At 45.3% G+C, this 22,704-nt stretch overlaps 1 protein-coding gene across 2 annotated transcripts in view; it reads right to left on the reverse strand.

Annotated features, from left to right (window-relative positions):
• The window catches only part of zgc:154058 (Transmembrane protein 150A-like), a 109,419-nt gene that overhangs the window by 25,105 nt on the left and 61,610 nt on the right, over nucleotides 1-22,704 (reverse strand). For both annotated transcript variants that reach the window (XM_067972660.1, XM_067972661.1), the window contains exon 6: nucleotides 16,748-16,875. In XM_067972660.1, coding sequence (XP_067828761.1) covers nucleotides 16,748-16,875 — 128 coding nt within the window. The remainder of the gene's footprint in view (nucleotides 1-16,747; nucleotides 16,876-22,704) is intronic.

Here is a 22,704-nt window from a genome sequence, read left to right on the forward strand (position 1 = left end):
CACACACACTGAGGTATAATCCACACACACTGAGATATAATCCACACACACTGAGGTATAATCCATGCCCAGTGAGGTATAATCCACACACACTGAGGTATGATCCATGCCAAGTGAGGTATAATTGACACACACTGAGGTATAATCCACACACACTGAGGTATAATCCACACACACTGAGGTATAATCCACACACACTGAGGTATAATCCACACACACTGAGGTATAATCCACACACACTGAGGTATAATTGACACACACTGAGGTATAATTCACACACACTGAGGTATAATCCACACACACTGAGATATAATCCACACACACTGAGGTATAATCCACACACACTGAGGTATAATCCACACACATTGAGGTATAATCCACACACACTGAGGTATAATCCACACACACTGAGGTATAATCCACACACACTGAGGTATAATCCATGCCAAGTGAGGGATAGTCCACACACACTGAGGTATAATCCATGCCAAGTGAGGTATAATTGACACACACTGAGGTATAATCTACACACACTGAGGTATAATCCACACGCACTGAGGTGTAATCCACACGCACTGAGGTATAATCCACACACACTGAGGTATAATCCAAACACACTGAGATATAATCCACACACACTGAGGTATAATCCACACACACTGAGGTATAATCCACACACACTGAGGTATAATCCACACACACTGAGGTATAATCCATGCCAAGTGAGGTATAATTGACACACACTGAGGTATAATCTACACACACTGAGGTATAATCCACACGCACTGAGGTATAATCCACACACACTGAGGTATAATCCACACACACTGAGGTATAATCCACACACACTGAGGTATAATCCACACACACTGAGGTATAATCCACACACACTGAAGTATAATTGACACACACTGAGGTATAATTGACACACACTGAAGTATAATCCACACACACTGAGGTATAATCCACACACACTGAGGTATAATCCACACACACTGAGGTATAATCCACACACACTGAGATATAATCCACACACACTGAGGTATAATCCACACACACTGAAGTATAATTGACACACACTGAGGTATAATCCACACACACTGAGGTATAATCCACACACACTGAAGTATAATCCACACACACTGAGGTATAATCCACACACACTGAAGTATAATTGACACACACTGAGGTATAATCCACACACACTGAGGTATAATCCACACACACTGAGGTATAATCCACACACACTGAAGTATAATTGACACACACTGAGGTATAATTGACACACACTGAGGTATAATCCACACACACTGAGGTATAATTGACACACACTGAGGTATAATTGACACACACTGAGGTATAATCCATGCCAAGTGAGGTATAATTGACACACACTGAGGTATAATCCAAACACACTGAAGTATAATCCACACACACTGAAGTATAATCCACACACACTGAGATATAACCCACACACACTGAGGTATAATCCACGCACACTGAGGTATAATCCACGCACACTGAGGTATAATCCACACACACTGAGATATAATCCACACACTCTGAGGTATAATCCACGCACACTGAGGTATAATCCACACACACTGAGCTATAATCCACACACACTGAGATATAATCCACACACACTGAGGTATAATCCACACACACTGAGGTATAATCCACACACACTGAGGTATAATCCACACACACTGAGGTATAATCCACACACACTGAGGTATAATCCACACACACTGAAGTATAATCCACACACTCTGAGGTATAATCCACACACACTGAGATATAATCCACACACACTGAGGTATAATCCACACACACTGAGGTATAATCCACACACACTGAGGTTAACGCTGCGGCCTTGGCCACTGGTGGTGCTGGAGTTCCCGCCGAAGGGGGTCTCCGCACATCTAATGCTCCTTCTCGTTTCCCACATCTCCCTCCTCCTATAATCTTTTCGGACTCACATGCACTCAGATGGTGGCAGCACACATGTCTTACTTGCTCCTCTCCCCGCTCCACAACTCAACCCATCTCCCTTTGTTATTCCAGATACCCAAGAACTGGAGCCGGCACCGTCCGAGGAGGAGGAGGAGGAGGAGGAGGGACAGTGACAATGAAGCCACACCATCACTCGATCGGTCACTCGCAGCCACCAGCTCAGATACTGACACTGCGCGTCCTATCGAGACTAGGTTAGAGGAGGGATTTGTACGTGGAGTAACATCGGCACAAGTGCGCAGGAGCTGGGGCGGGAGGAATGGATACCACAGGTGCCAGCTCGCTAGAGGGTGAGGTCGCACAAAGGTTCTGCTGCCGAGGAGTCAGATGAGGACTGCGATGGGCCAGGCTACAGAAGAAGGCTGATGGGCGTACACCACCAAATGCTTGGTGCACTGGAAAGCCTGCCAGAAAGCTTCCGCGCAATGACAAGCGGCATGGAGGAGTCCAGCTCGAACTTGGTACAGGGCTTTGCGCAGAGCTTGGAGCCCATTCTTACCCACATGGAACGGGTGGTCACCTCCATCAGCACACCTGTGGAACCCACCATGATACAGCGTCTGATGACTGATGTCACAGCTTCCATTGCAGCACAAACCGATGTCCAATGTCTGCATGCTTCAGTTGAAACTCAGACTGCTGCCATCACGGCTCTGGGCACCACTGTGGAACGGGGATTCCAGGGCATAACAGCACACCAGCAATCCGTTCTCCAGCCGTTCACCAGGATTGCTGAGGCGCCGCCCCGTGCGAGTGACAGTGGCACCATGGCAGACGAACCTGCTGTCCTCTCTCTGGACTACAGCATTCCTGCTCCCACCCCTGCCACTCCGCCAGTGCCCTTGCAGTTGCCTGTCAACCAGCCAGGCCAGACTGCTGCAGCCCATGCCGAAATGGCGCAGTCTGAAGCCGGGCCCTCCTGGCCCAGAGCTGCTTGAGGTCGTCATCCACGGCCATCTGCACGCTCCTCCATTGAAGGTCAGCAGCCTCCCACCACCCATGCTCCAGCCATTGGGGATGCACCTTGTAAGAGAACTCGGAAAGGCAAAGGCACATGAATGACAGGCACTGAGGGACTGCACAAGAGTGAGCAGTGTAATGTTGTATGCTTGAGTTAATGTGTTACGTTATAAATTTCTATTTGAAGTCGCAGTTGGTGGTGGTTTTTATTTTTGCAATGAGCTGCGGGAGGAAGCAATGAGTAATCATAAGGAGGACGATTTGATGGTCCTGTGGGAGAGGACGGGTGGGGAGTGTCGGACCGTTGATGACTTGGGAAGTGTAGTTGAGGTTACTGATATCGCTCATTAATAAGGTGAGCAGGCAGAGCCCTGTGCACCTTGTTGCCTCCTTGTATCTTCCTCCACTTCCTTCTCCATCTCCTCCCCCTCCTCATCAGCCTCTTCTTCTTCCTCTTCCTCCTCCTCCTCCTCCTCCTCCTCTGCCTCTGGCTCAGGGTCTCGCTGGATAGGCGGTGGTAAGGGCTGTCCTCTCATACAGGCGAGGTTGTGCAGCATGCAGCATACCACGACGAATCATGCTGAGTACTGCAGGGCTCCTCCAGAATGGTCCAGGCAGCAGAAGCATTGCTTTAGGACGCCTATGGTGTGCTCGATGATGTTTCATGTGGCCGCATGGCTCTCATTGTAGGCCTGCTCTGCACGTGTGCATACGTTCCTGACCAGAGTCATGAGCCACCCCACGAGGGGATAGGATAGCCCTTGTCGCCCAGTAGCCAGCCTTCGACTTGCCGAGCCAGTTGAAAGATAGGTGGGACATTGGACTGCCGCATAATGAAGGAATCATGACTGCTGCCAGGGTAGCGGGCATTGACCTGCATGATGTGTTGCGTGTGATCGCACACCAGCTGCACATTGAGGGAGTGGAATCCCTTTCTGTTCATGAAGATGGCCGAGTTGAGATGTGGAGCTCTATGCACGCAGTCAATGGCACCCTGCACCATGGGGAAGCCTGCAATGCGAGCAAACCCTCATGCTCGCTCGTTCTGCTTCTCTCTGACAAGAGGGAACATGATGAACCTGTTGTGCAGCTCCTACAGAGCCTCCGTGACCTCCCTTATGCAGCAGTGCACTGCAAACTGCAAGATGTTGCATGTATCGCCAGCAGAGGCCTGAAAGGATCCAGAGCCGTAAAAGTTCAGCGACACGATCACCTTGACAACCACAAGCAATGCTGTCCTTGCCGTGCTCTGAGGCCACAGTTACGGCTGCAGCAGTTGACATATCTCCGTCACAGCCTCTTTCGTGAACCACAGCTGTCAGATGCACTGATCTTCGCTCATGTTGAGGTAAGAGCATTGAAGGCCCTCATGGGATATGGCCTCCTGCTCAGTGCCCTGTGCCTCCTCCTCCACCTCCCTCTTGTCGCAGCTTGACCTGCTCTGCGTGGCCTCTCTGTATGCTCGCAGTGATGTTCTATGCCCAGCGGGAGCCTTAGCAGGCCACCCATGGTTGCCAGGAATCTTGTTCAGCACGCTGTTGTAAATGACACCAACAGTAATGTAGGACCTGCCAAACCACTCTCTCCAAGTAAAGGAAGCTTCAACAAACAATTGTACCAGCAGCCAGAAGCAGTAATCCAGCAACTAACCTGGAACACCTGCATGATCCCCTTAAATAACGCTGGTGGGGGGTCCTTCTGGCTGTCAAAGACATGTTCAGCTGTTCGTGGTTAAGACAGTGCGTTGGCTGGAACGCTGAGTGCCAAAATGGTATCTATCCCTTTAAATCAGCATTGCACTCTGATCTAATGCATATTCTCCTTACTTTACTTGATGCCGGCATTCGTCTGTGCGTGCCCAAACGCCTTTGCCAAGATGTCATCCGGTGCACATCATGCTAGAAGCGTGTGCACGCATTCCGGACGCCATTTTGGGACATTGGGAGGCCGCGTAGCGCCTCAAAAACGGGCGTTACATGGCCCAATATAGAGCCCATTGTTTTCACACTCTGAGATATAATCCACACACACTGAGGCATAATCCACACACTCTGAGATATAACCCACACACTCTGAGATATAACCCACACACTCTGAGATATAATCCACACACTCTGAGATATAATCCACACACTCTGAGGTATAATCCACACACTCTGAGATATAACCCACACACTCTGAGATATAACCCACACACTCTGAGATATAACCCACACACTCTGAGATATAACCCACACACTCTGAGGTATAATCCACACACTCTGAGGTATAATCCACACACACTGAGCTATAACCCACACACTCTGAGGTATAATCCACACACTCTGAGGTATAATCCACACACTCTGAGGTATAATCCACACACACTGAGCTATAACCCACACACTCTGAGGTATAATCCACACACTCTGAGCTATAACCCACACACTCTGAGGTATAATCCACACACTCTGAGGTATAATCCACACACTCTGAGGTATAATCCACACACTCTGAGCTATAACCCACACACTCTGAGCTATAACCCACACACACTGAGCTATAACCCACACACTCTGAGGTATAATCCACACACACTGAGGTATAATCCACGCTTACTGAGGTATAACCCACGTACACTGAGGTATAAGTCACGTACACCGAGGTATACCCCACGCACCCTGAGCTATAACCCATGCACTCTGAGGTATAACCCACACACGCTGAGGTAGGGATAGAGTGTAGATCTATACAGTGGCTAGGTATGGGGTGGAGTCTAGATCTATACCCTGGATAGGTATGAGATAGGATTAAGAAGATAAGAACATGAGGAATAGGAGCAGGAGTTGGCCATATGGCCCCTCGAGCCTGCTCTGCCATTCAATAAGATCATGGCTGATCTTCGACCTCAACTCCACTTTCCCGCCCGATCCCCGTATCCCTCGATTCCCTAAGGGTCCAAAAATCCATCGATCGCAGTCTTGAATATACTCAATGACTGAGCATCCACAACCCTCTGGGGTCAAGAATTCCAAAATATTCATGACCCTCTGAGTGAAGAAATTCCTCCTCATCTCAGTCCTAAATGTCCGATGTCCGACCCCTTATCCTGAGACTATGTTCCCTAGTTCTAGACTCTCCAGCCAGGGGAAACATTGTCTCAGCATCTACCCTGTCAAGCCCCCTCAGAATCTTATATGTTTCAATGAGATCACCTCTCATTCTTCTAAATTCCAGAGAGTATAGGCCCATTCTACTCAATCTCTCCTCATAGTACAACCCTATCATCCCAGGAATCAATTTAGTGAACCTTCGTTGCACCGCCTCTAAGGCAAGTATATCTCTCCTTAGGTAAGGAGACCAAAACTGCACACAGTAGTCCAGGTGTGGTCTCACCAAAGCCCTGTACAATTGCAGCAAGACTTCCTTACTCTTGTACTCCAAACCCCTTACAATAAAGGCTAACATACGATTTGCCTTCCTAATTGCTTGCTGTACCTGCATGTTAACTTTCTGTGTTTCGTGTACAAGGACATCCAAATCCCTCTGAACACCAACATTTAATAGTTTCTCACCATTTAAAAAATATTCTGTTTTTCTATTTTTCCTACCAAAGTGAATAACCTCACATTTCCCCACATTATACTCCATCTGCCGCCTTCTTGCCCACTCACTTAATCTGTCTATATCCCTTTGCAGACTCTTTGCGTCCTCCTCACAGCTTACTTTCCCACCTAGCTTTGTATCATCAGCAAACTTGGATACATTACACTTGGTCCCTTCATCTAAGTCATTAATATAGAATGTAAATAGCTGAGGCCCAAGCACCGATCCCTGCGGCACCCCACTAGTTACAACCTGTCAACCTGAAAATGACCCGTTTATTCCTACTATGTTTTCTGTCATTAACCAATCCTCTATTCATGCTAATATATCACCCCCAATCCCATGAGCCCTAATCTTTTGTAACAACCTCTTGTGTGGCACCTTATCGAATGCCTTCTGAAAATCCAAATATACTACATCCACTGGTTCCCCCTTATATACCCTGCTAGTTACATCCTTAAAAAACTATAATAGATTTGTGAAACACGATTTCCCTTTCATAAAACCATGTTGACTCTGCCTAATCATATTATGATTTTCGTGCTTAATAATAGATTCTAGCATTTTCCCTACTACTGATATCAGGCTAATTGGCTTCTAGATCCCTGTTTTCACTTTCCCTCCTTTCTTGAATAGCGGGGTTACATTTTCTACCTTCAAATCCATGGGGACCGTACTAGAATCTAGGGAATTCTGGAAGATCAAAACCAATGCATCCACTATCTCTGCAGCCACCCCTTTCAAAACCCTAAGGTGTAGGCCATCAGGTCCAAGGGATTTGTTGGCTTTTAGTCCCATTAATTTTTCTAAAACTTTTTCTTTAGTAATCTTAATTACTTTAAGTTCCTTCCTCTCATTAGACCCTTGGTTCCCCACTATTTCTGGTATTTTTTTGTGTCTTCTCCTGTGAAGACAGATATAAAATATTTGTTTAACATCTCTGCCATTTCCTTATTCCCCATTATAATTTCTCCTGTGTCTGCCTCTAAGGGACCCAGGTTTACTTTTGCTAATCTCTTCCTTTTTACATACTTGTAGAAGCTCTTACAATCTGTTTTTATATTTCTTGCTAGTTTACTCTCATATTCAATTTTCTCCTTCTTTAGCTTTTTTTTTGTCATCCTTTGCTGATTTCTAAAACCTTCCCCAATCCTCAGGCTTACTACTCCTTTTTGGCAACATTGTAACCTTCTTCTTTTTATCTAATACTATCCTTAACTTCTCTAGTTAGCCACGGTTGGATCACTTTTCCTGAGGAGTTTTTATTCTTCAAGGGTATGTATATTTGCTGGGAATTGTGAATTATTTCTTTAAATGTTTGCCATTGCTTATCTACCGTCATATCTTTTAATCTAATTTCCTAATCTACCTTAGCCAACTCGCCCCTCATAGCCAAATAATTGGCTTTGTTTAAATTTAAGACCCTAGTTTCGGACTTAACTACATCACTCTCAAACTCAATATGAAATTCTGTCATATTATGATCGCTCTTCCCCAGAGGATCCTTTATTATAAGATTACTAATTAATCCTGTCTCGTTACATAATACTAGATCTAAAATAGCCTGTTCCCTAGTTGGTTCTTTGACATATTGTTCTAGGAAACTGTCTCGGATGCATTCCATGAACTCATCCTCCAAACTACTTTTGCCAATTTGGTTTGCCCAGTCTATATGAAGATTAAAGACCCCACGATTATTGCATTACCCTTGTTATATGCTCCTCTAATTTCCTGATTTATAAGTATGAGATAGGGTTGATGTATACTTGAGTAGTCAGGGAATGAAGAGTCGATTCGTAGTTCAGTAGCTCAGGCCAATCTGGATTCTTAGAACTAGATCACTGCAAATGTGGAATGTAGCACAGGATAAAGTTAGTTTTTTGTGGCTGGGTGATGTGAAGTACATAATTACAGCATTGTTTGCCGAGCCTTGCTCAGGCTGGATCACTCAAAATGCTGGAACCATTTCCTGGCTACAACTTGGACTAAATTCTCTGCAAGCCGTTTTTTTTTGTTGGATCAGTGGGAACGTCTGTACTCAGTTGTTTCATTGATGTTCTATTTATACAGAGACGAGCAGTACATTATGGAGCTCGTGAGTGCCAACTTTACCACAGGCCGAAATATCCAGTACGCATCAGCTGGGCCAAATCAAACAGTCATAATCAAGCCTTTATTTGCATGTATAGGGGGACGCAGTGTGCAGTGAAGCAGGAGGTACTTGCAAGCAGTCCTGTGGGCCCACTTACCACAGAGACACGGCTTGGAGTTGCAACACGAGTCTAACTGAATGTGCCAACTCTCCGCTGCAACTGCAATCACAAGCTGCCCTTTCAGTATTGACTGCCGCCCCGTGCCACCTTCAGGGCTTGTGTTTACCTTCGGTAATAGTTCGGCTCTTGAAAGGATTCCCTATATGTTACATTCACTGAGAGTTAACAAGGGTAAAGGCTTGGCTATAGAATGTGCAGATGTTTGCAGAATCACTGGAATTTTAAAAAATTGTTGGTTGCTAAAATGTTTCTGCATTAAAGGGGCACTGTCTATTAAAGGGGCACTGTCTATTGAAGGGGCACTGTCTATTAAAGGGGCACTGTCTATTAAAGGGAGGGACGCTTTAAGAAAGAAGGAACTCACATTTATATAGCACTTTTGCACGTCCCAAAGCGCTTTACAGCCAATGAAGTACTTTTGTGCTCAAGTTTCCGGAGTGGGATTCGAACCCACAATTTAAACAACTGAGCCACGGCCACTGTCATTGCAGGAGAAAGAATTACAATATCGTGACTGCACGATCAACTATTTGAAAGCTAAGTATCCAAAAGCTGACAGGAGAAAACATGACAAATCCCACTGCTCCCATGTTTATTAGAATGAAAGAATTTGGATTTATATAGCAGCTCTCGCTGCTACGCTCCTTGGAACGTTTTCCTATGTTAAAGGCATGATATAAATCAAGTTGTTGCACAGCCAATTAATTACTCTTGAAGTGTAGTCACTGCTGTTATGTAGGAAAACACAGCATCCAAATTACGCACAGCAAGGTCCCACAAACAGCAAAGGAGATAATCGACTGGTTAATCCGTTTTGGGATGGTGTTGGTTGAGGTATGAATGTTGGCCAGGACACTGGGAGAGCTTTGAATAGTGCCATGGTAATAAGTGCATGCATTGCGTGCTCCAATAAAAAAATAAATAGTTTTCATGTTTCACTGTGAGTGATGGGCGAGACATAACCTCATCAGCAAGAATCAACCATTGCTTTGCATACACACGGTGTCAGCCTTGGTTCAGTGGTCGCACTCTCGCCTCTGAGTAATAAAGGTCGTGGGTTCAAATCCCACTCCAGAGACTTGAGCCCATAATCTAGGCTGGCACTTCTGTGCAGTACTGAGGGAGTGCTGCACTGTCGGAGATGCCGTCTTTCGGATGAGACGTTATACGGAGGCCTCATCTGCCCTCTCAGGTGGGAGTAAAAGATCCCATGGCACTATTCAAAGAAGAAGAAGGGAGTTCTCCCGGTGTCCTGGTCAATATTTACCCCTCAACCAACACAAATCATCTGATCATTAATTACATTGCTGTTTGTGGGACCTTGCTGTGCGCAAAATGGTTGCCACATTACAACAGTGACTACATTTTAAGGATACTTAATTGGTGGTAAAGCGCTTTGGGATATCCTGAGGTCATGAAAGGCGCTATATAAATGTATGTTTTTCTTTCTTTTATACAGTTTTTTGAAGTGACTTCAAGCAGAACAGCAGCCTGAAAATCGCCCTAATATTAGAACAGTAATAAAACAGAGCTGTTAAATAGCTTCCTTACATCTATCTTAAAGGTGATAATAAAATTAAAGACAAAAGTTTTTAAAATATTTCCTCTATGCCCATCTGTTCTCCAACCCGCTCTTTTACCTTTTCATCTCCCTTTAAGTCTCATTTTACATTATTATTTCTTAGCTACATTAGACGCTTTAACTTTTAATTTATTTTTCTTGTGTATTTTGCATTTCAGAATGGAATTTGCCTTTTCTCCAGGATCCCACCATCCGTTCTGGAGCTGGGACCCACAACTCCATAGATTCCGCTTTGATAGGCAAAATAACCCGATCTGTAGGTCAGAGGGTTGCAGCCAGTCTTGTGTTAGAACATTGCGCTTTGACCTGGTCATGTCACTGGGGCAACCAGGTCAAACCTCTGAATTGAGGTCATTTTGGGGTCAGTCTCGCGATGGAGCACTGCAATCAAGTTACCCCTCCACGGCAGACTCGGTAATCTGATACGTAAACTAGGTGGTACTCCAGGGCTCTGCCGACCACTAACCAGCCAGCCTGGTTCATTAATAGGACCTGCTTGGTGGAACCATCACTGGGAGATGGGATTTTTTTCCCACTCAGCTCCACATTATAACAAACAACAGCGGCTTGCACTTACACAGAGTCGATAACAGAGAGAGCATTCGAGGGTGCTTTACTGAAGGGAGGGGGAAAAAAAGATAGTATAAGATAAGGGTGACCTTGTAAATTAATGCCCTAAGGGCAGTCCCAGGGTGAGCATGCAAAGGGAAGTTTACCACTCCTCTGTGCAAGTGGGGTTTCAGTTGGCTAGACTCCAGGAATCCCCCTGCACACACCTGGGGGTCTCTAAGTTTTGACTTTTACCAACCTGGGCCTAAGCTCCCTGCATTTAGATAAGTGAGGTATGTCTCCACAGGGGGAGAATGGGACCCACCCCAACTGCCAGTTTCCAGAGTATTGGGATGAGGAAAACGTAGCAGAGGTTCGTAACACCTGGTCTCCATCCCCTTTGTACTTGATGCATAATTTGCAGACGTAGGCAGGAAGCTGAAACAATCGATAGTAAAACTCATTTGTGTCAATATTTTCATACTAAACTTCTGTTATGGAAGTTACACCGTCCCATCTTCCCAACCCCTAATCATTCCCGCTGTACATCACATTCACTGGCACTGGAACACAGTGAAAAGGATCAAATGCGCAGTGGGATGAATTCCCTACTGAACACCACGAGGGAGCCCCATCACCACAGCTTCAAGTAGAAGGCCCACCACCAACTTCTCAGGGCCACTAAAGATGGGTAATAAATGCCAGCCTTGCCAATGTCACCCATATCCCGAGAACAAATGGAAAAAAAAACTACAGTTGTGCGCAAGCATTCAGTGATCAAGAATCTGTGCTGGCTATTTACTTCAGGGGCGGGGGAGAAATGTCGTAAACGTTATTTTCTGCTTGGAATTTTTATCCGTGGGAGGACCATCTCCCTCAGGAGATAATTGGGGAAGAGTCCCTGGCAGTGCACATTGTACTTGGCATGTTGAAGAACTGGTCTTTCTCATTCCAGATTTTCTTGTGTTCTTACACTAGATGCAGAAACTGAAATCTAGCTCAATGCTGTCTGTTGTGCAGTTTTTGCCTCTCGACTGTCCTGTTTTAATCGAGACATCCTGATATTAAAACAGCGGCACTGGGAAAAGCGACAGAGGTGCACAAAACTTCCAAACTGGCAAAAAAACCCACACCCCCTCCCAAGCACCACTCCGAATTCCACCCTTTCAATTCACTGAGAGGTTGAGAGGTGTGGGGCACTTCATTCAAACCGAAACATGAGATTATGTCATAAATATAAGACAGTCACCAATAAATCAATAAGGAATTCAGGAGAAACTCCTTTACCCAGAGTGTGGTTAGGATGTGGAACTCACTACCACATGGAGTGGTTGAGGCCAAAAGCATAGATGCATTTAAAGGGAAGCTCAATAAACACATGAGGGAGAAAGAAATAGATGGTTATGCTGATAGGGTGAGATGAAGTAGGGTGGGAGGAGGCTCATGTGGAGCATGAACACCGGCATGGACCAGTTGGGCCGAATGGCCTGTTTCTGTGCTGTAAGTTCTATGTAATGTCAGTGAAAGGATTAATATCTTAAATATTATAGAAGGTACCAGTCTGTAGCAACTGGCAAAAAGAGCAATGTATCTCGAGATCCTTTCCCAGGTTTGTCTCATTTGAACACTAGGGTCTAGTGGAAAACAGTGAGGTCCATCCAAGGAGAAGACTAAGCTTCAGGAATCCCATTAGGCACTGAGCCACCTTCCACACCCGGAGAATCTCAGTCAGAACTAGCCGTGCAAGAGTAAACATGTCATAATCTGTTAATCAGGAGGTCCCAGCTTTCTCCGAAAGGATGGTGACCGAGTTTCTCCGGAGTCCCATTCACAGAAAAGTTATGACAAATAAAATAAATTTCTGATTCACAGTTAGCTTTAGATTCATCCTATTTTCAAAACACTAAATTAATGTCATGAGGATTCACACTCGCTCTGCATTTTAAGTTATTTACTTGACTTTAGATGACAAACAATCCAAGTAGTTGTGCTTAAAGAAATAGACAAGCTGTGCCTTTAAATTGAAGTGAACAGAGGTTTATTAGTAAAGGGAGAAGTTTGCCAAGTTCCTTATGTTAACTTTACGGTTAGATTGGAAAAAGCACTATATTTCAACATCTGCACGAGCACTATCTGTAATCCCATTCTCCAGAACTGACTGTTAGTGGGAGGTTCAAGGAAGTGATTGTGAAATGAAACATGTTATTTGGTGCCAATTCTGAGGAAGATATAATGGCAGCAGGCCTTGTAGATATGGCCTGTGTTCATTCTTATATGAAATAGGGAAATAAATAAAAGGGAACTTACCAAGCTCCTTACTATTACCAGCAATCCTGCTGTACTGCAATGTGAGACTGTGGCTTCGAATATTATTTTCATTTTGAAGTTGTCATTGATACTGATCTTGCCTCTGAGAGATAACATTGGTACCGCTGCTTAACTCTGGGAGTTTATCTGGTACTGATATGTAACTCTGGGAGTTGATCTAAGATCAGTGGATTAACACGGAGTGGATTTATGATCGGATCATTTACACTGGGAGTGGATCTAAGGGCTGGGGATTAATATGGAATGGATCCAAAATCTGTTAATTATTGCTGGGGTGGATCTAACGTTGAAAGTGGATCTAAGATCAGATGATTTACGCTGGGAGTTGGTCTAAGTATTGATGTCTGATCTGGGAGGAGTGCAGGTGAAGATTTGCAGCACTTTTCCTCAGGAGATGTAGCAGATTGGGTAGGTATGTGACAGAGAGACTTGGTGCACGATCTATGGATAGAATGGGTTGGAGGGGCAGAATGGACCTTTTCTCATTCCGTGCTTTCTTTTTATTTGTTGCAACTGAACAGGCTGTGAACATTTTACCTACGCACGATTCATTTACAGAAGCTTTCTTTGAATGTTTGCGATTCACAATTGACGTTCAAACGTAGCTTCTTTGCCTAAATCGCAAGTGGCAGCAGCTGAATATACAGTCGGTGCTGGATGTGCAGTGCTGTTTTGTCAACTGGCACATGGGATCCAAACCAGGTCCAAGGAGACAACACAGGCCCTTTAATACTGCTGCCAATGTAACAGCAGAAAATCAGCCCCCATCTCTTCCCTCATTTACTGCTGGCGAGCCAGTCAGTAAAGATTGTTTAAATAAGGTGTTCAGTGACTGATTGTGGATCGGCTGCAACCAATGGTGTGATTTATAGCTGGCACTCTGCCCATATGACAAACATTCTGGCCCAGAACGGGGATATAAACACACAAACTGCTACTGCCTAGCAAAAGGGTTACCTCATTTTGCAAAATCACAAGATCTTAACAAATGAGGACGGCCATTCATAGAAATATAGGAACAGAAGTAGGCCATTCAGCCCTCGAGCCTGTTCCGCCATTCGAATTGGATCATGGCTGATCTGTATCTCAACTCCGTTTACCTGCCTTTGCTCCATATCCCTTGACATCCCTCCCCATTCGACCCATCTTACTTCATCCATCCAGAGAGATCCTAACGCCTCTCCCATTGTAGTGTCCAATTGTTTTTTAAATGATTCCAGGGTTTTTATCTCTATTATTCGAACTGGAAGTTTATTTCACACGTTGATCAGTCTTTGGGGTTGATTTTGACGCCATTCGCCTAGTGTTAACAGGGTCGTTAACGGGGTCGTTAATGGCCTCCGAATGGGATCGGTGGCCTTCCTGCCCCGTTACCACTGGCGATGTGACTAGCACCATTTGTCCAAAGCGTCCGCCTGAATCCGCCAATCGGCCCCTTTTAATTTTAGTCATATATATTTATATGACTAAATTGTACCCCGATTGTCATTTTTAGGTAGAAACTGGTTGGAGTGCGGGCAGTGCACTCTCCGACCAGTCCCACAGAATGGGCGCCCAAAAGTCAAAATACATCCCATTGTGTGGGATATCCTAAAATTATCAGTTTGAACCTGTGTCCCCTAGTTCTACTCCCACAGTTTAATTTAAACTACAACACCGGGTTAACTTTTTCTATAGCTGTAACAATCTTAAGTATTTCTAGAAGATCACCTCTCAGCTGCCTCCGTTCAAGGCTGAAAATCCCAAGGCCCAGAAATTCAATGACGCTGTGCCCGTTTTACAGATGTTAAATGGGTGGCTTGGTGCCCAATGTGACGGGTGACATTCACGCGTCCATCCCATGCCGGAGGTGCGCCACCCGCCATATTGGTATAGGCATTAAAAGGGGCATCCAGGGCCCGGGCCTGAAACAGGCGTTGGGCTGTTTGCATATGCAAATAAGGGGAATATCGCCTGTATGATGCCTTGAAAATCAGGTCGACACGCAGCCGAACCAGCAGCCCGTAAAAAAATACTTTAATTGAATGTAGAGCCAGGAGGTGCAGTTGTGCTTTTTCTGGTTCCACATGGAAACCACGAGCCACTGCCAGCCACCACTCGCTCCCCCCTTCCCGATCTCCACCTCGACCCCCCCACTCCCAGTCGCCCCCTCTCAATCGCCCACCTCTTGATTGCCCCCCCCCCTCTCGATCGCCACCCCCCCCCCTCACAAGTCCTAACTGACCCATCAGCAATGTAGCGGCCACAAATTCAAATCTATTGTAAATGACGTCCGAGGGTCAACATCGGGTGGGCTTCAGGCGTACCAGTTCAGAGGAGTGAACCAATTTCTAGGCCCACATCTCTCCAGTCTTTCCTCATAACTCAGACCCCTGACACTGGGGATCGGCCTCGCGGCTCGTCTCTGCACTGCCTCCAGTGCTTGAATGTCTCTCTTGTTTCTTGGCTACCGAAAAGGGGCGCAGTACTCAAGGCGCAGACTGACCAGAGCACTGCACAATTTGATCATTACCTCCTCTGCCTTGTATTCTACTGTTTTGGCTATGTGTAGTTCAACATCCTCTGGTTTTGCTGATTGCCACTTTGTTGGACGTGTTTAGCGTCAAATCTATTAAGACCCCTGGCTCTTTCCCAGCTTCATCTTAGCTATTATAACATCATTCATGGAGTACACATGTTGTCTAATTTTGCTTCCTTTGTTTCGCACTTTACATTTGCTGCATTAAACTTAACTGCCATTGCTCCGCCCACTTAAAGAAGAAAGAAATTGCCTTTATCTAGTGCCTTTCACCACTTCAGGACGTCCCAAAGTGATTTCAGGTGTCAGCCGTGGTTCAGCACTCCCACCTCTGAGTCAGAAGGTTGTGGGTTCAAGTCCTGCTCCAGAGACTTAAACACATAATCTAGGCTGACACTACAGTGCAGTACTGAGGGAGTGCTGCGCTGTCAGAGGTGCCCTCTTCTGGATGAGATATTAAACTGAGGCCCTGTTTGTCCTCTCAGCTAGACGTAAAAGATCCCATGGCACTATTTCAAAGAACAGCAGGGGAGTTGTCCTGGCCAATATTTATCCTTCAACCAACATCACTAAAACAGGTTAATTGGTCATCATCAAATTGCTGTTTGTGGGAGCTTGCTGTGCGCAAATTGGCTGCCACGTTTCCTACATTACAACAGTGACTACACTTCAAAAAGTACTTCATTGGCTGTAACGCGCTTTGGGACATCCTGAGGTTGTGAAAGGCGCTATATAAATGCAAGTCTTACGTTTCATTTTTACAGCCAATCAAATCCTTTTGAAGTGTATTTGCTGTTGTAATGTGGTTACAGAGCTATTTATTTTAAATGGGTTGGCACGTCTTTTAAAAGAGTAGACGGACGAATGTTAGCACAGGGGATAAACATGCTGGCAAGGGTCATTTCTCAACGCACAAGTTTTCTTTATTTTTTTTACCTGGAAGTTTCCCACGACGACGAGGCCTGCGGCACAGATCCAACATGTGACCAGCGCTGCCGTGTTCAGTAAGGACTTCTGGTGTCTCTCCAACACCTGCGCGTAACGTAGCAAACCCACCAACATCACTGAAATAAAAGGACATCATGTCACAGCACCTCATTTATTTGTAACGTCTCACACGACAAAGATAACGATGAGAGGAAAATGTCTTTCTTCCCAAAGCAGCGCTAGGAGGGACCAATCCACTGAGTTTTACTCACCTTGCCGAAATTTCCAAAAAAGAGCCTTTTTCAGCATTTCTTAAGAGCTTCCCAAACATCGATCTCTTAGGCAATCATACCGTTCTTCACTTTTAACCCTGCTTTCTCACAGGGCAATTGCCTCCCACTGCCGTAACCAGATATTTACCTGGGAGTTTATTGCCTTTGGACTCTAATTAACTACCGCTTGGCGGGAATCCATTCCACCCATTGGAGGGGAAAAATATTGCGGCAGATTTTCTGGCCCTAATCTCCAGTGTACTGGCACTGCCTGGGTGCAACTGGTATAGGAACATCAGTGGGGGCCGGGGGAGATGGGAGGGCATGCTTGTAAAGGAGCCCGTTCAATTTAAATGGATGGAGAATCAGGTGGGCTCCCTGAAGGGCATACACGCCTTCCCGCCTAATTTTTCAATATTTGCTACGCCCAGGCGATCAGGGGCAAGAACAGGAGAATCTGACCCCCAGTAATTTAAGTGGCAATCAGCAACAACTGGCAGTTATATAGAGCTTTGGACAAGGCGCCTCACAGAGGCGTAAGGGGAAAAAATGGAATAAATTGGACGCTGGGCCAAAGAAAGGAGATATTAAGAGGGGGGGGACCAAAAGCTTGGTCAAAGAAAGAAAGAACTTTCATGACCTCAGTATGTCCCAAAGCGCTTTACAGCCAATGAAGTACTTTTGAAGTGTAGTAACTGTTGTAATGTAGGGAAATGCGGCAGCCAATTTGCGCACAGCAAAGTCTCACAAACAACAATGTGATAATTACCAAATAATCTGTTTTCGGGATGTTGGTTGAGGGATTAATATTGACCGGGACACTGGGGAGGACTCCCCTGCTCTTTCTCGAATAATGCCATGGGATCTCTTACGTCCATCTGAGAGGACAGATGGGGCCTCGGTTTAACATCTCATCCGAAAGTTGGCACTCCCTCAGAACTGCACAGAAGTGCCAGCCTGGATTATGTGCTCGAGTTTCTGGAGTGGGACTTGAACCCACTAACCATCCAACTCAGAGGCGAGAGTGCTATCATTAAGCCAAGGCTTAAGAGGTTTTAAGAGGTGAGTTTTAAGGAGCATCTTAAGGGAGGTGGAGGGGCTAAGGGAGAGAATTCCTGAATAAGACATCTAGGCAGCTAAAGGCAAGACCAGCAATGGTGGGGTGAAGGAAACGGGGTGTGCACAAAAGACCAGAGTCGGAGGGATAGGGAGTTGCAGCTCTGAAGGAGGTTACAGAGATAGAGACGGGCGCGGTCACAGAGAAGTTACACTGGAGGATGAGAATTTAAAATCCGACGCACTAGAGGACGAGAAGTCAATGCAGATCAGCGAGGACAGGGGTGAGGGGTCAGCGGGACTTGGTGCAGGATAGAATATGGGCAGCAGAGTTTTGGTTGAGCTGAAGTTTACGAAGGGTGGAGAATGGTGGACTGGCCAGAAAAGGTCCAAGAAAGATCAATTGCCACATGCATATTGGGCCCACCAACGAGAGAGCAGCAGGGAAGCCAATTTGAGACTTTATTTTTGGCTGGAACAGCCTGTACCCCTCCCTCCCTCTCTCAAAGGAGCGGCAAGATGCCACTCCAAAATTGTGCCTGCTCTGCAGGGCAGGTGATCAGTGGCGCTGGTACTGGAGCCAGTGGTCGCCAGAGGATTTGGGATTTAGTCAAGGCTAGGCCAGACAGGCAGATGAATGGATGACCCTCTCTGGCAGTGTAATGGCACCACCTACAGGGGAGTTTTCCCGGGTGTCCTGTTTCCAGTACCAGTACATCTCAGAACTCTTCCCACAAATGTCCATGCTGGCAGCAAGTCAGGTACCTCAACAAGAGCAGGGGCTCGGAAAACCTACTCTTCTACAAGTGGACGGTTAATAATCTCACCCACCCCTGCCAATGGACGCCCATTTCAGGTTTCCTGTACCAATGTGCATAACTTTACATTTATCAACATTAAACTTCGTTAGCCATCGCTTACCCCATCCGCATAATTTTCCTACTTGCCATTCACTTGTACTAGTTGCCTGGCCACCAAGCTTCATGTTTCTAGAAATACCCTTATCCATATCATTTATGAATAGTGGAAGCAGCAGGGAACCTAGAGGATTATTGTTGAGCTCCACCAGTAACTGTCTCCAGAAAGAACATAATCCATTTCACATCATCCTTTGCTTTCCATTTGTCAAGTCAGTCTACAATCCAGTTCGCTAATTATCTTTGATCCCTTGAATCTCAATCTTCTTCGGCATCTCATCAATTACCTGCTGAAAATCACATCCACTTGATAGCTCTCATTAGCTTTAATCCAGATCTTGGGAGTGTAATGCCAATCCCACATCTGTGCGAAACTGTTCTTTCCTTCTGCTGTCCTGAAGACCTATTGAGACACAACTCTCTCCAGTGGGCTTATGGTAGAGCAGAAACAAAGGACAATAGAATCATTTCTTCTTCTTTTTTGACTTGCCCCCTGAAAATTGGTTGCCTTTGGGTGCAAGGACATTGGATACCGCAGGCCTGGAAATCGATGTTCATCCAATTCTGTTTGCCCTCATGCTCCTTTCGTGGTGCGATTTTGCAACACAACATGTGCACGCTGACACAGAGAACCAACCCAGTGCGTCTAGTAAGCCATAAGAGAAGACAAGTGTCTACACAGATCATTTACCTTGAGAATGCCGTTGTCAGCAAAGGATTGGCAGTTATGTAGAGGAAAAGCGACTTCAGTTACCCCCTCAAAGAAATCTAGCTGGTTAGTGAGCTGTGACCTATTGCTTCTAAAATCATGCTGACTACTCCTAATGACCTCCGTGCTCTTTATAGCATCCTGTAAAATGGGGCTGCATCAATGACCCATAGCAACAATTTCATCGCAGATCAACAGATTTAAAAATTCTGTACTAATTGGATCAATGGGATCATCAACTTCTTCATCTGAAGTCAACACAACTTCACTGCTTTTGTCAGATGTACAAGTCTTGTTGAGGTGCCCATCAGAGAAATATGGAAAATCCCAAAAGTACCTTCAGTCCACCTTCCTAATAATTGTATCCAATAATGTTCTCCTCCAAGATACATGTCCAATTCAACCTTGAAGAAATCTACACTCTACAACCTCAATCATATTCTTCCTCAGTCCTCTCCTCTCCAACAACAGTCCCAGTCTATCTCCATTAAATTTTACTCATTCACCCATTATCATTTCAGCAGCTCTTCTCTGTACCTTTCTAGATCAATGACATTTTCAGAACTGCACAGTGCACATGGGTTGGGCCTGGCCACTGCTCTATATAATGGCAGGATTACTTCCTTTGATCTTCACTCCATTTCTCTTTTCCTGCAACCTACATCCCGTTAGCTTTTTGACAGCAGTCAGATATTGGCTTGATGCCTTGAAAGGTCTATCCACTATGACTCCCAGATCTTTTTCCTGATTGTTTTGGTCAATGTTTTTCCATGAAACCTACATTTCTTCTGCCTGTTCCATAGTCCTGAGTACATGACTCCATCTGCCAATTGTCTCCCCGCATCCCCAAACTGAGCCAGCCTGTAGCTTACCCTCATCTTCCTCGATATTAACCATCACGATATATGATCCTTTCTTTAAATGTACTTTTCTCTCTCTTTCAGCTCATCCAATGCCATACTCCTTGGGTGGGCAGAGGTGGGGGGTTGGGGGGAGGAGGAAACAGGACGGGCAAGCAATTAAGTCTCTCTCATTGTTGCTATGTAACCAGCCTCAGTCACCTGATTTGACTTCCCCCTACTTTCACTCTGTGTGGGATAGTATCTGGCTTCTGCTCAGCAACTCTCTCCCAATGCCTTTCTTGTGATCGAGAGCTCGTTTAGTTTAGAAGGGTGAGGGTTTCTTGGAGACTCCATTCCTGGTGCAGAATCTCACTCAACAGGGGTGGCGAAGGGTGGGAGGGAGATCAAAGAATCGGGCCTGGAGATTAGTGCCTCGATTCTCGGAACTCATGGCTTCCCAAAAATTAAAATTAAGAACCAAAAAATTGGGAGCGTTATGAATCGGGTGCATTAACCCCCACACCTTATTCTCCAATCCGCACTCCTATCGAGCAAGAGCCCTCACCAGGTCCACAGTCTCTCAAAATTTACCCCAAGGAGTGGAACCAGCAAGGGCAGTCCTGTGAAGGTGGAACACCAGGTGAGCCTGTGGCAGAGGATGGTGTGGCCAGCATATTTAATGAAGGAGAATATACTGAAGAGATAATGATATCTACCAATTACAGTGATATACTGAGGGGTTAATGCTAACTGATGATTATAATGCTACACTAATGAGTTAATGTGCATACTGATTACAGCAATACATTGATGGATTAATGAAAAGCAACGATTACAACGTTACACTCAAGGGTTAATAAAACACAATGAGTATAGTGTTACGTGGAAGGGTTAGTGATATGCGATGCTTATAGTGCTACACCAAAAGATTAATTATACGCAATGGTTACAGTACTTTACTGAGGGGTTATTGCTATGTGGCGAGTACAGTGTTACACCGAGGGGTTAATGATAGTCAAAGAATACAGTCTTACACTGAGGGGTTAATGAGTGCAGTGTTACACTGAGGGGTTAAGGATATTTGAAGAATACAGTCTTACAGTGAGGGGTTAATGATATTTGAAGAATACAGTCTTACACTGAGGGGTTAATGATATTTGAAGAATACAGTCTTACACTGAGGGGTTAATGAGTGCAGTGTTACACTGAGGGGTTAATGATATTTGAAGAATACAGTCTTACAGTGAGGGGTTAATGGGTGCAGTGTTACACTGGGGGGTTAATGATATTTGAAGAATACAGTCTTACACTGAGGGGTTAATGATATTTGAAGAATACAGTCTTACAGTGAGGGATTAATGATATTTGAAGAATACAGTCTTACAGTGAGGGGTTAATGAGTGCAGTGTTACAGTGAGGGGTTAATGATACATGATGATACAGCACCTTTCACTACCTCAGAACATCCCAAAGTGCTGTACAGCCAATGAAGTACTTTTGAAGTGTAGTCACTGTTGTAATGTAGGAAACACAGCAGCCAATTTGCGCACAGCAAAGTCCCACAAACAGCAATGAGATAAGTACCAGATAATCTGTTTTGAGGTGATGGCTGAAGGATAAATATTGGCCAGGACAGAGGAGAACTCCCCTGCTCTTCTTTGAACAGTACCATGGGATCTTTTACATCCAACTGAAAGGGCGGACGAGGCTTCCGTTTAACATTCCGTTTTTCCGAAAGACGGCACCTCCAACAGTGCAGCACTCCCTCAGTACTACACTGAAGTATCAGCATAGATTTTGTGCTCAAGTCTCTGGAGTGGGACTTGAACCCACAACCTTGTGACTCAGAGGCGACAGCGGTACCAATGAACCACGGCTGACACCTTGGTACATGATGGTTACAGTGTTGCAGTGAGAGGTTAATGATACTGGAAGGATACAGTGCTACACTCAGACTTTACTGTTACTCGATAATTACAGTGCTACACCGAGGGGGTTAATGGTACATGATGGCTACAATGTTACAAAGAGGGGATAATGATACATGATGTGTGCAGTGTTACACCAAGGAGTTAAATACATGCAGTGATCATATTTCTTCACCTATGTTGCTCAGTATTATTGGTACTTTAGGAACAGCAGCCAAAAAATATAGTCTGACATTAATCTG

The sequence above is a fragment of the Heptranchias perlo genome, chromosome 36 (assembly GCF_035084215.1).
Source record: "Heptranchias perlo isolate sHepPer1 chromosome 36, sHepPer1.hap1, whole genome shotgun sequence".
In the NCBI taxonomy this organism is placed as follows: domain Eukaryota; kingdom Metazoa; phylum Chordata; class Chondrichthyes; order Hexanchiformes; family Hexanchidae; genus Heptranchias; species Heptranchias perlo.